Source organism: Thermobia domestica, chromosome 11 (assembly GCF_964235325.1).
Source record: "Thermobia domestica chromosome 11, izTheDome1.hap1.1, whole genome shotgun sequence".
Lineage (NCBI taxonomy): Eukaryota > Metazoa > Arthropoda > Insecta > Zygentoma > Lepismatidae > Thermobia > Thermobia domestica.
In genome coordinates, this window is record NC_137464.1 from 58765997 (window position 1) to 58780738 (window position 14742).

The window sequence follows — 14742 nt, forward strand, 5'->3', positions numbered from 1 at the left end:
GAAAGGACCCCTTCCACGCATCGAGCGCATGTATAGTGGCGCCCGGTAACCGGAGGGGGAGATAGGTTCGAGAAGATCTTTGAAACAGGTTTCTGTCTCGAATGTCCTGCTGAATTCGGTCAGTCCTGTTTCATGGACTGGATAAATGTAGGACAACAACCTACCGGCGGAGGTGAGACTTCGGCTATCCTCCGACATGGGCGACTAACTCGTGCCATTGGATCTGGGAGAGTACGTGTGACCTCGTCACGTCCTCAGAGAGGTAGGCGGTCTTTGACTGCTGTACCTACTGGCGGGTGTGAGCCTCGGCATCCTCCGAAATGGGCAACTAGGCCGTGCCCTTGGGTCCGGGAGATAAGGCAGTGTGGTACCCCAAAACGCAAAAAAGAGTGGGTAGCTGGTGTGTCCAAGAGTGTGGGCGGATCCCGCGCCCTACCGGGAGGGAAGGTGTTGCCCTCAAAGAGTGTGTAGTGCATCCTTTTGGGTCCCGGATGGGTTTCTTAGTATCCTAACGCACACTTGTACCTCAAGAGTGCTGAGGAAGTTAATCTCCTTCGTCCCAGGCTTCCTTTTACTTCACTGGGTGCAGGAGACCCTACCCTACCAGGGGAGACGCCGCTCCCAAATGGCCATTGTCTTTAAAGGTAGACAGTCTACATCAGCCATTGGGTCTGGTAATGTACGGTGTACCTCTACCGTAATTAGAGGTAGTTCCGTATTGTTTGAACGGCCCTACCGAAGAAATGGTGTGGGTGTCCCTTCTAATGGTGGCTTACACTTATTATTGGGATTCGGACGAGTAGCTTAGCTGCAACGTGTGCGTGGACCTAAACACGTAAAATATAGGTAGCCCCGTATTGTTTGGGCGGGCTTACCAGGGGAGACACTTCTCCTTTTCGGGAAATGGGGAGATTTGCCTCCCAAATGACTATGTTTGCCTTGAGCAAACGGTCTACATCAGTCGTTGGCTCTGGTAATGTACGGTGTACCTCTACCGTACTTAGAGGAAGTCCCGTGTTGCTTGGACGACTTCGTCCGGCCATGAAGTGGGCGTATCCTACTCTCTCAGTCAATGGGGATTACATCGCTTAGGCGAGTCAGAATTAGGGGACAAATTCTGACGGTGCACCACGTGCACGTGAGTACAACAATGTACCGAGGAACTACGGGCGGGGTGCGGCACATTTTCGAGGAACCTGTCCATTAAATAGACCGAATGGTCGCGGGCATTCTCTCCATGCATGCAACTAAGCATGGCAGAAGCAGACCACTAGCAGACAATGTTGAACTCCTCTTTGAAGAATAGTTGTTTTTTTTTTTGTATCAAGATTTGGTTATATAAAATTATAATTATAAATACAACTTAGTTTGGAGAATAGTTTTATTATATAACTTCTATTTAACTTTAACTGTTAGTTCACATATCCTAATCTTTATATGGGTCTTCAAGGCACAAGGAAATCAAGTTCAAGTATCAAAGTTGGATAAAAAAGAGTTTGTAATGAACGCTTAAGTACATGTAAAAGTTAATCCATTTGTTTCACACTGTAAGACTTATTTAAAATATCTGGAAAGACCTAAATATCTTAAACTCTGAAATGTGCTTCAGAGAGACACCTTAAAAATTAAATATGTTCAAATTGTCCAAAATAGCACCTGATAACCTTGTCCAGTCTACGCGCCATATCTTGTAGTGTTTATTTCATTAAGTTAGTGAGTTAATCATTTAGACTATAATTTAAATAATAAGTAAATTCTAACTATAAGTAGCTCATTTTAGTTAATATTTGTATTGTCAGACTTGAGAATTGACTTACATTACTTCATTTGCGAAATCTATTATTTCATTTCATAAATTTTAAACATATTCTTCTCACTCAATTTTAGAAATGAAATGAAATCTTTAAGTTTTACGTCCCACGATTATGCGAGCTAGGGTAAAGGATACAGTAATGATGAGAAATAAATGAAATAGTGGAATGATGAAACGAGAGAAAATGAAGAGGAAGCTAGAGGATCCCGAGAAAACCCACGTACACACTTTTGTACACCAAAAAGCTCGCTTGGCAAGGGCTGGGATCAAACCAAGGACCCTATGCAACAAAGGTGAATACTTTACCACTGAGCCCCCACGCGGGCATGGCTCCCTCAATTTTAGAGCTAAAGTACCTTGAAAAATAGATATTTTTAGTTTATTGACTAAGTTACGTATTAAACCTTGTTAATAAAATAAAACACGTGCATGTTTTCACTTTCATAACATTAATTTTTCATTACTTATTGTATTATTTTTACAGCGTTCTTTCATATTTAATTTGACATGAAATTAGTATTAAATTTCGAAATAAAACTCTTATATGCAAAACAGGTTACATTTTTAAGTTTTTATATACTGAAATACTTTATTAAATTACTTAATTTTTCTCATATTATTTTAGAGTTTGTGTTGTTCTCATTTATTAATATTCAAGGCAGAATTACTTTATGGTCCACACGAGGGCGTGAATTTGTCCTAAGAACACTTACATAATCCAGTAGCTAGTTTTCTCACCCATGACCTTGATAGCAAGTTTTTCCTGAGGAGAAAATCTGCAAAACTTGAACACATGAGAGAAAAGACGAATCGACACATGTGAGGCAATCCGGAGAGAATTCCAGTCTGTATGAAAGATAAGAATACAATAATAATTAATGAAAAAGGAAGGAAAGAAAATCATAAGAGACAGACATTACTCAACAAAATGAGAATATTTTGTTCAAGTAAAAACTAATAAATAATGTTTAACAAATTAAAATCTGTGACACTATTCTGCAAACTAAGCTTTGGGGGACTTATAAGTAGTCGTAAAATATTTGAAATTGTTCTTAACCTATGTTAGTTTTAAGCTTGACCACACTTTATGGATCTTATCTGTTCGTTCTCACGTACTTCAGAAGTTGTCCGTGAATGTTGCTATATGTATATGATTATGGTTTGTTTTTTAAAGTAGATATATGCTGGTCTATTGACTAGCTCGTGTGCCTTTAGTGTACGAGACCCAGAGTTTGATTCCCAGTGGGAGAACAATTAACACATTACCGTTGTTCGGACTAAGCCTTAAACTGAAAATTTACGCTTTACGTCCTAAACATATAATAGCCAAAATGATTATTCATTACACGGGGAGAGTACGTTTATGGAATATACTTGAATCACTTTCGCCCTTAGGATATACATGGGGGATGAATTTGGGTCTAAAATGTACCGTAAGTGTCACTAGACATTTCATCGATCCCGGAACTATGTATTAGACCTTTAAGATTATTTTTACATGTTAACTTCTTCCTTCTTCCCTTCTTGCCGAAAATGTGCTTTAAACCTAAGTTAGGCCAAGGTCGTCTTATGTACCAAAAATAATCAAATCGGTGTAATGCTCTGGGAGAAGCTAAATGTCAAAGATTGTTACATTAATTGTTATTTGTACTCCTATGTTAGAACGTCGGGTGGAACCGAAATTCATAAAATTCTACACAGATCCGCACAGATTCTTTCTACTGTACAATACCGGTACTTCGTAGTGGATCTGCATTTCTGATTGTACTCAATTTTCCTGGTTGCTAAATTAAATTCAATTACCCTTTTCAGCACAAAGGTTATATGAATACACTTAGTATTTATAAATTTTGATTATCATACATACTATGGTCTAATACCATGTTGAGTGCGATACAGGTATAAGTTATTATATAATAATACATTTCTCTTTCTTTTTCTTTCAGTTTCGAAACTTTCCTACCCGATCATTTCATCTTCTTCGGGATAGATCTAGAGACATTTCTTAATAATCTACCTGCACGAACTAAAGCTTCACCCAATATATGCATAACCATATTAAATTTTGACATTCTTTGATTTTATCGATAGTACAAACATATATATATATATATATATATATATATATATATATATATATATATATATATATATATATATATATATATATATATATAATTCTACAGTAACGATTATTGAGTTTCATCTACAGCGCAAAGTAGGAATGGTCGAACATCGTAAAACACAGACCTGAGTAAACAGTGGTACAGTGGTGAATAGCGAAAAAAGTAGTAACAAATTTGATAGTTGGTTGGAGTTGAGCGTACTCAGGTCTGTATCCTCAACAAACACATACATAAAGCACGTTCGTTAACTATACACCACGAAGAATCACCCATTCGCCTCGACGTAGATATTTTCCTCTTATAAATGTGTTTAAATTCGAACATGGATTTAACTGTAGCCAAGAACATAATTAAAATGTATTACCAGATTAATTTCCTCTTGTACTTTGTTATGCAATTGCTTAAGATAAACAATTCAACCGCAAAGGAATCAATGTACTCTACATAGACTAGAATTGACTTACCATTCGTATGTTAAATCCATGAATGAATTTGAAATATGTTGGCATCTGAGTTAAAAGCGTGAAGAGTCCCCATATACCTCCAAACTGGGCAAAGCAGTTCAACCATACCTCCATTGATGTAAGTATTGACTTCCAAGGGGTCGGATGCTGAAATAATTAGATAATACCAGTAGAATCTTGTCATAGATACATCCATTGAATTAAATTACTTACATATATCTATATCTATATTTATCCATCCATCTCTCTCTCTCTCTCTCTCTCTCTCTCTCTCTCTCTATATATATATATATATATATATATATATATATATATATATATATATATATACAGTATATAAACACAGTATATAAACATATTCGTACTAAACACTCGTATCAATCTCTGCTAGGTAGTCACTACACATAAGATTTATATATATTTGGTTCAGAGCAGGAAGAAGCTATTAGATCCCCTCCCGATTTAATTTCAAACATAAAAGATTTAATTCAAAATAAACTTTCGCTCGCTCCACATTGCACAGCGTCACTGGTTCATTATACAGAGCGATCGAAGAAGAGCTTTACGATTCTCCTTATTTTACACACGATGTACCATAATGCAGTGACACAGGTCTGCAGTGGTGTAGTAGGGCCTTGAGAGCAAACCTACACAAGAGATATCACTGGAGATTGGTGCTAGTAGTAGTGAACAATGTTTTCTGTACTTGATAAGACATTTTTCACGGATGGTGCCTGGTTCCATTTGACGTCATTTGGTCCACTGTAAACCTGCATATCTTACGCGAGACTTCAATGTGTGGTATGTTCCTGTTCGCGAATCATTGGGTTATTTTGTTTTTCGCGAACTGAGTGAACTCAGCGGTGTATGGGCATTATTCAGCATTTCGTAGTGCCTTTGGAAGTTGTTGAACAAGATGTCAGACTGCAAAACGACGGAGCAACGTGCCATACATAAGGTGAAACAATGACATTTCTACGTGAATATTCGCTGATCGTCTGATTTCCAAAGGACTGTGACCTGCAAGATCACCGAGCGATTTGGCATCACAATACTTCTTTTTGTGGGATTATTTAGAAGGAAAATTATGCGAAAATAATCGCAGGGATTGAGATACACTGAAAGACATTACCAAGTGAAATAACAACAGTCTGCCTGTGTCGCGAGGCACGAAATATGCGCTACAACAAGGTGGACGATTTCAGTATCTGCTGTGATATGTATCTAGTCAGAGGCCTACTAAGAGCGATAATATCACCTGCACAGCGATATGTAAGACTGTTTCACTTGTCGAGTTTCTTAAAGTTCAAGTTCGGGTACTTTTCGATTGCTCTCTCTACATGTATATTAATTTCTACAGATTTTTCGATTATTAGTGGGTCTAATACTAATTAGTTGCTCTCTCCAAATTGTCGGTGTGCTGTATGCTGTAGGTTAAAATCTTGATTAAAAGTTATGTTTTCCTTAGTTTGCCACTTAATGTAACACAAGTATTAGTGATAGCTGCGGTCTGTTTATGGTAATATTATCATTCCAGTTGAAAGTAAAGCTTGTTAAATATCGTAATGACAGAATGGTAACAACTGCATCTATCTTATATACTGTGTGTAAATTTCGCTTACTTAATAAATGATGTTCTGCTTGATATGGAATAAATACTTGTGGAGCTTATAAAAGTCATTACAACCTTATTTATATTTAATATGGCCCTTGTCTTAATAAGGAACAGCAAATTATATTCATGTTCAGTATTATCACCATCCATTTTCAAATAAAGGCAGGCAGTGAACGTAACGGAGTGACGCATGTTAACTATTAGCAATCGTCGGTACAGCTCCATTAATGTATTTGTCATTTACATCGAACTAACTGGCGCAAATCCGGGGGGAATGAGGGAGACATATCCTTCTCAATCTTGGAACTGGGGGACTGTCCCCCCAATAATCCGATTTGAAATGTGTTTTAGGGGGGGGGAATGTGATGATTTGTGTCCCACTGCCACAAAGGAAAGTGAGATGAAATTGATGTCCCTTGGTTTGTTTCATTTTTAAAAACTAGTTGTATTCTTCCCCTCCCCTTCCAGAATAAGCCTCAAATCTTCCCGTCTCCCAATGTTGACGACAACTCTGCTCCTCTAATCCTCCACAGCATTGTATTTCAACTTCATAAATATAGGTATTTTCGATTCAGGGATTTCAAGTTTAGTCTGTCAGCTGGAGATGTCAGTTGCTGGAGTCTTTCTTGTTTACTGATCTCTGTAGATGAAATAGAGGCTCCAAGTGCATAAAAGCACACTAATCCTTGATTAGAAACAGCCATGGAAGCAGCAGAAAATATAACTCCACCATGACTTCTTATTTTCTGAAGTGTCTGAAACTATGTTAGTGGTGGGCACAAAAACAGGTTTTCAGTTTCCGGTTTTAGGAAACTTGAAACCGGTTTTTGAAAATTAAAAACAGTTTTCGCTTAAACCGGTTGAGGTTTTCTCGAAAACCTGGTCGGTTTTCTCCAAAACTAGTTAAGTTTTTCACCGAATCCGGTTTCGGTTTTCTTTAAAACTGGTTCCGGTTTTCTCTAAAAACCGGCTAGTTTTTTTTTACCGAAACCGGTTTCGGTCTTCTCCGAAACTGGTTCACTTTTTCATCGAAACCGGTTTCAGTTTTTCCGTAACTGGTTCTATTTCTGACCAGAATAGTATTTCGTTGTTCTCCGGAACCGATTCCATTTCCACAGAAATAGCTTTATGTGTTTTCTTAAACAGTTTGGGTTTTTAGTTTTTACAAAAAATATTGCAATTTCTGCCGGTATTGGTTTCTTCTTATGAGAACTTACATATGTTTTAGATCTGTTTTAGAACCCAGTTTGGGGAAAAAACCGCACCGGTTTTAGTGAAAAACCGAACCGGTTTATGGAGAAAACCGAACCTGTTTTGGGAAAAACGAAATGCCGACTTTTTGGATTTCGATTTTTCTACAAACCGGTTTCCGGTTTTTATAAAAACCTGTTTTTTTCTTTCCCTAGTCTGAATTTCTATCGAAGATTATTCTGTCTAGTTCTGATTCTGGAATATCATCTAGAAAGCTACGTTCAGTTGTTTCGCTTCTGCCTGTCAAGGATGGTAAAAGAGTTAGAAGTGTCCAAGAAGGTGTTGCTTGAAGGTAATTCATCAATTTCTTCAACATCGTAAACCTGCTTCATCTGTAATTAACAAGCTCCAAGATCCATTGCAGTGTAAGGCGAGTTACTGGCATCCAGTCTATGTATTTCAACAAAAGATCTCAAATCAGATCGAATACTATTATAAGGAAGTATTCCAGTCACAGACCGTTTCTGGTGGAAAAATCCAGAATACGGCATACCCTCGCAGAGTGAATATGAAATATTTTGTGACTACTTCTTCGTCGAACTTGAAGCTTCATATAGTATTACCATTACTGTCCTTACTTTGGTATTCGGTACAATATTTGGCACGAATACTTTTTGGCTGGCTGCAATTATGAATATTAATATCTCAATGACTAGTATTCACCATATGAGCTGGCGTATTATTTACAACACAAGATATTGAACGAACTAGTGGTGCTTTTCCTTTATCCGCATTCCTTCGTTCATTGACCTAGTTATTTTGTAGACCAAACACCGGCTCTGTGTTAAATCGGCAATATCGGTCTGTGTTAACCGCAACACCAGACAATAGATGTTAAACACACAAAAGTGGTAATCATAGTGGGGCCACTGACCTATATTAAAATTGAATTGAAGCCGCGCGTTTCATAACAGCGCAAGTCCACTTTTTGGTACAATACGAGTTTGGTACCAAACTCCCAAGTTAAAATTTCCCTCAGAAATGCTCAAAATTTCCTTTCTAAGATAAAATTTCCCAAATTTTTGTTTACTATATACATATAGTATATACTAGCACAAATCCTGGGATGGAACTGGGAGACTGTCCCTCCAATAATCCGATTTGAAATGTGTTTTTTGGGGAGAAATACTACTTCATCTATATTGCCTGATAAATAGCCTAATATATAATAAGTTCACCTCAGAAATCAGATTCATCTACCGTAATATGAGTCTCATCTGTCCCCCTCTCCAAAAAAAAAAAAAAAAAAAAGCCTCAAATCTACCCATCTCTGAACGTTGAAGACAACTCTGCTCTCCTGATTCTCCACAGTATTGTTTTTCAACTTTATAAGTATTTTGAACATCACTTTACAAAAGGATAATGGGAACGGTCTTACCCGTCTCCCCGCAATGTTGAAGTCAGATTTGCTCCGATGATAGAACTATTATGCCATTTGTTGAAGAAAGGTACCAGCGTTACGAGTATACCACGTGAATGAGTTTAGTTTGCATTGTGTGATTTTTTAAAATTAATATTGAAGCCAGAAGTCTTATTAGATTTGGCATCTATTTTTAGTAGAGAGCTTAGAGTTTACATGGAATATATTCTTAGGATGCTTAATTGATGGCAGAAAAAACACTTCTCGCTATCTATTGCCCTTTTTACTATATAACAACCACCGTTAAAACTGCAAAAGGTTGATTTTATTCTTCTTGTAGTTATATTAGAGTAGAGACGGAATATATTCTTGGGACTCTTAATTGATTGTAGAAAATCTCTTCTCGATTTCTGTTACCGTATTTACTCTATAAGGATCAACATTAAAACCTGAAGTGGTTTATTTCTGCAACTTCCGTTGTTAATAGAAAGATTAAACTAGAGACGAAATATGTTCGTAGGACGCTTAATTAATTGGAGAATACAGTTTCTTGCTACGTATTAATTTGTTTCACTCTATGGCGATCATCATTAAAACCGAAAGTGATTGATTTCTGACACTTTCTGTTTGAATAAGACGTTAAGAGGGAAGGTGTTACCTTTTATTAGAACCCTAAATCAATTCCAGGAAACGACTTCTTGCTATGTCTTACGGTCTTCGCTCTTCGTACATTAATATTGATACCGGAAGCGGTAGTGGATTTCTATCACTTCCGGTTTTAGTAGATGATTAAGGCTGAATGTAAAATATATTCTTAAGACATTTAATCAGTCGCAGAAAATGTATCGTGTTTTTGTCCTAAAGTGACGAACATAGAAAACAGAAATGGGCAATTTGTTCCACATCCAGTTTGAACATCGCCTTCGTCAATGTACTCGATTAATAACTGCTGACTCTCTATACTTGGCCAACAATTTGGTGCTGATCCATCAACTAAAGCAGTTTTGAGACTTTTTTGTTTCCCGGACGGAAATATAAACGGAGAGGGTAAACCAAGTTCCTTAAAAAAATAATAGTTTCATAAACTCGAAAAATATATATAGTGAAAAGTATTTAAAGTCTATACGTATTAAATGGAAGCTCTTAGTTCATACTAACTGTATCCAGTCCTGTCTTCCTTTAGATTCATTGAAATAATAATAATAATACACTTATATTTAATAGATGCTAACCTTTGTCTTGGATACAGTTCCTTCTAGACTCTTCTCAATATAAGCTCTTTCCTTGTTTGAAATTCTTGGATGCTGAGCAGGCAAGTCATACACAAGGAACCACCACGCACAGAACCAAGTAATTCCTATGATTCCTGATGCATAGAATACTGACTCCCAGCCAAACAAATCGATTAGATAGCCACACATAGGAAAGGTCAACGCAGCACCCACTGAGCTTCCTGTAAAAAAAAAGTTACGTTTAATTTAGACTGATTTTACATGTATTTGATATAAAAATGTGACATTGGAAACCAATGGCACAAAATATCCAGTTAGCAAACGAAGCGATAAACACAACTATGGTGGATGCTGGATATGAGATTCACAAGTGCTACGGACATTCAGGTCCGGCCTTAACGTATGTGTAACACGTGCATTTGCACGGGGCGGCAAGTTTCGGGTAGCGGCAAAAATCTGTTTTAACTCTATTATTTAAAATAAAGATTTCTTGTTGGAAACAAACTTCATGATGATGGTAGTTAAAGCTGATCCTCTATTTGAATACTAGGTACATTCATAAATCATGTTTAGGTGGCACTAGTTTAAGATAGCATTGATAGTGCTAAAGCAAATCATCAAACAAATCACAGCATGAATTGTTTGATTGTTGTAAAATATAAGAACTCAATTCTCGAACAGTAGCGAACACCTGTTTCATTTAGTTATTTATCACAGTTTTGATATGAAAACTAGTCTTGTCTTTGTTACAAAAGATTTCCTTATCGCTGAAGGTGGAATTTTCTTTAAAAAAATAACAGATGTAGAAGGAAAATCAAGAAATAACGATAAAAGAGCTACTTGCACTGGAATTGCAAACTGATATATTGAGATTGAAGTTTGATATTGGATTCTATAGAAGCGAGTACTATCTTTCCTCTACAGGCATGTTTACTTTATCTTTCACCAACATAATAGATTATTAGTTAAAGTAAAAACGACAGAATGGGGTTGAATTCGTAGTGTTGAGGCCTTTCTGAGTGCGAGTGCTTTCCCTTCTCTTCGCTGTTCATGATGGGGTAGCATACTTAAAATTTTAGCTTGTTAGATTTGTTCTTTCTTGAGAAAGGGGAGGGTGGCAAATCATGCCATTGCACGGGGAGGAAAATTGCCTAGGGTCACCCTGGGTACAGCCAACAAATATAAGGTACGACTTATATATAATTTACTGATAAACCAAAATTAAAATCGGAACACAGTTAACATATTTGTTTAATTGTACGTATAGTTACCCTAGTCTAATGTCTAATGGATTAGAAAAGCTAAAAACCAATGAAGTCATGTTAGAGTCTGGTCTATTTTGAGCTTTGTTCAGATCAGTGACTCTATCGAGATTTTTAAACCAGATATGTACACCCTTGTTCAAAAAATCTCGTCTACCCCCATTGGTTTAAAAGGCGATATTATGCAAACTATACATCGAGGATTTTAATTCCTTGGTTCTAAATAAATTGGTCAGAGAAAATATACATTTACGTGGTTTAATTTTAATTCTGAATTAGAGGAGTGGATCCTAACCGATGTGACGCGACACACTCGTATGTCGTGCAAAAGCTTTAAGCTCGTTTCTATAGGTCCCAGGATTATGCCGGCTAGGCTAAAGGAAACGATGATGAGAAATGAATGAAATGATGGAACGAATAATGTAGAAGGAATTGACTACTTGGCGCAAGCTGGGATGGAACCAAGAACCCCGTGAACCAGAAGTGAACGCTCTACAAAAAAACTCACCCCCAACAATAAAATATTCCCGGTACATTTTATCGGGACAAGTGAGAAATGCTATATTGCCATGCTATTAAATATCTATCTATTCATTTAACAGAATCACCTCAGTCGGAGAAAATCGTCCGAAAAACTAACCACCGAGAATATACTACTACTCATATATTTTTCCAGGAAAATTGAATTATAATTTATCATCAGTTTATCATCAGGTTGAATTATAATTTATCGTTATTTCTTGATGAGATATTTATTTTTGAAATACGAACAAAATTCCCTAAGTCTTTTTCGAGAAAATTGTCCCAAAAAAAAACCTTACCCACAAGAAACAGCTACCCATCCTGTATGTTTTCAGATCAAGTGAATTATACTATGTTGTCACGTTGTTGATGAAAGGTATATTTATGCAACATGAAAAAATGAGTTGTTTTGAATGAAATCGTCCAAAAATAATTCATCCTCTAGAATAAACTACTACTCATACATTTTCTCAGGTCAAATGACTTATACTATATTGTTGGGTTATTTATTAGATATGAACAAAATCGGTTGTCATTTTTGAGAAAATCGTCCGAAAAACTCACCCCCCAAGAATAAACTATCCTTTATATATCTTTTAGGACAAATGAATTATTTCATATTCAGGTTATTTATTAAATATTTATTTATTAAATATGAGCAAAATCGCCAAAGTCGTTTTTGAAAAAATCATTCAAAATGTTCACCCCAAGAATAAACTATTTCTCATACACTTTTTTTCTTTTTTCTTTTTCTTTTTTTTAGGTATGCCGTCAAACATGTAAATCCGTTGAAATCTAAAATTCAATTATTTTCACAATTGCCAGACATTCTTCTCACATTTCATCGCTCGAAAATAAAAATTAAATAGCGTACTATTTATTCCAGACTATAGTCTCTTCGATAAAGTTACTTAGAAGTATGACAAACAAACAGTGTAGATTTGTATATCAATAAAATAAACAAACGTTTTTATATATAAGAGGGGGAGGAAATAATGCAAAGCTACTTTCAAATTTGTACCATAGACTCTTAATTTCAAAAGGCTGTCCTACTCTATTAACAAATCTGTTTTTAAAATTCTACTATTGAATCTTTGAGTTCGAAGACCAGTCATCACCATCGAAGTTAATTCGAGGGAAGTGGCAAACAAAACTAAATTAATCAATATGTATCAGACATATAGGGATGGTTTCATTTTTGGAAAGTAGAAAAATGTCAGTTCTATGTCCGAAAATGAAAACAGCCCTATATGTGAGATGCATATTGATTAGTTTAGTTTTGTTTGTCACTCCTCTCAAATTAGTTTCGATGGAGATGACCGGTTTTCGAACTCAAAGGTTCAATTATTCTTTTGTTCTTTAATGACTTCTGAACTTTCTTCCTGAAACGATTTCATATATATTTATTATTAATTCGTACGTGGAAAATGTTTTATAAAAACATTTTCACCCGTTATCCGTTAAAATATTTGTAAAATTCGTTCTGTTCATTACAACTCAACTGCCCCTTCACTGCCTCTCTGCCTATCTAGGTCTGCGCGAACTTCCCTATCAGAGCAATTTCCGTACTGCGCGATCTGTCCAGACTTTATCTTACATTTATTTAAGTGTGAACATCATAAAAATCTACGTACATAAGTGTCCTGCTTTTTTCTATACTTACCAAGATACGCGGAAACAAAATTACTCCTTTCATTTGGCGGTATCCACTGTCCTACCATAGCATGCATTGCCGGCCACGAGGCACCCTGTAGAAATAAGATAAATAATAGACAAATATGATTTGAAAGAAAGCTATAAGATGGGTTCGATAGAATTATTCTTCTTGGATCTTTACTGCGTGCTAGAAACTATTCGAAGTAACAGTTAACTAAATTGTTATCGTATCAAACATTATTTCTTAGAAGTAAATAATCACACATATTCTTGAGAAATTATCTTGTATTTACAGATTCATTTGGATAACTATTATGAGACCTTTTAGAATACTATTTCTGAAAGTCAATATATTTCTAAATTTAAGTAAAATATTGTGTAGTATAAATATGTTTAATATGAAGGAAGTGTCTAATAACATGACATGCACTAAAGCACAGCAAAATTTGTCAACATTTTACTAATACTAAAGAAACCCTATGACGTACTTCGAAATTGTTTCAATGAATGTAAAAATGTCTTTGCAGACTTTTTTAAAACATTATGATTCTATCACGGAAGCAGAACAATACAGAAAATTTCTTGTATCACTGCATGTTAATTATGAGGTATTTCCAAAGAAAGAAAGCAGCGACTCCTAACAGGACAGATGGTTACGTACTCAATATTGACCTTCACAGATACTACAGTAGTTGTAAACTCCTGACGCCAAAACTACGGGGGGGGGGATTATAGATACTTTCCAATATCGTTTTAGTGCAAGTCAGTCAATGACCTAAACTACATCATTAAACAGTGTTAAATAATTTGAAGAGAGCTGGCTACGAAAAGATGCTCGATGTTTGGGAGCCACATCAGCTAATTAAAAAAAAAAAAAAAAAAACATTCGTTCGATCGAATTTCTATCTGTGAATATCTACTGAAATATAACGATCTCGAGCCATTTCAGAAGCGGTTGATTACGAGTGGTAAAAAGTGGATAACCTATGAAAATAATGTCCTAAAAAGATAATGGTCAGAGCTACGAGAAGCTCCACAATCTGTGGCAAATCCCACACTGAAGCCCAGGAAGGTTTTGTTGTGCGCGTGGTCGAATTGGAAAGAAATCTTATATCTTAAGTTACTACCGCCGGATGGAACGATAGACTCTGACCTGTACTACTGGCAATTAGCACGAGTACACCTAGCAAGTCCAAAGAAACAGCCACAACTATTCAACTTAAAGGGTGTCATATACCACGAGTGTCTGACATTGCCAGATGGCATATCTCTTTAACGACCCGTCAGAATTTGAGAGAAATTGGCTGGGAGGTTTAAATGCATCTACATATAGCCGGACCTTACATCGCCCAACTATCATTTGTTTCAAACACTGCAAAATTCCCTGAATGTTTTTGAGTTACTTTTAAAAGTGGCTTGTGGAGAAGACGTCACACCTTTT

The 14742-nt window shown here is 36.2% G+C and overlaps 1 protein-coding gene and 1 long non-coding RNA gene across 2 annotated transcripts in view; one reads left to right on the top strand and one right to left on the bottom strand.

Moving 5' to 3' along the window:
- Positions 1–14742, top strand: part of LOC145664097 (uncharacterized) — a 285281-nt gene that overhangs the window by 192268 nt on the left and 78271 nt on the right. The window lies entirely within an intron of this gene.
- LOC145664094 (sialin-like) overlaps positions 1–14742 on the bottom strand; it is a 74868-nt gene that overhangs the window by 36713 nt on the left and 23413 nt on the right. Inside the window, exons 4-7 of the mRNA XM_081730443.1 lie at positions 13309–13393; positions 9862–10082; positions 4404–4550; positions 2527–2659 (exon numbers count right to left, since the gene is read on the bottom strand). Of these exons, the coding sequence (XP_081586569.1) occupies positions 2527–2659; positions 4404–4550; positions 9862–10082; positions 13309–13393 (586 nt within the window). The remainder of the gene's footprint in view (positions 1–2526; positions 2660–4403; positions 4551–9861; positions 10083–13308; positions 13394–14742) is intronic.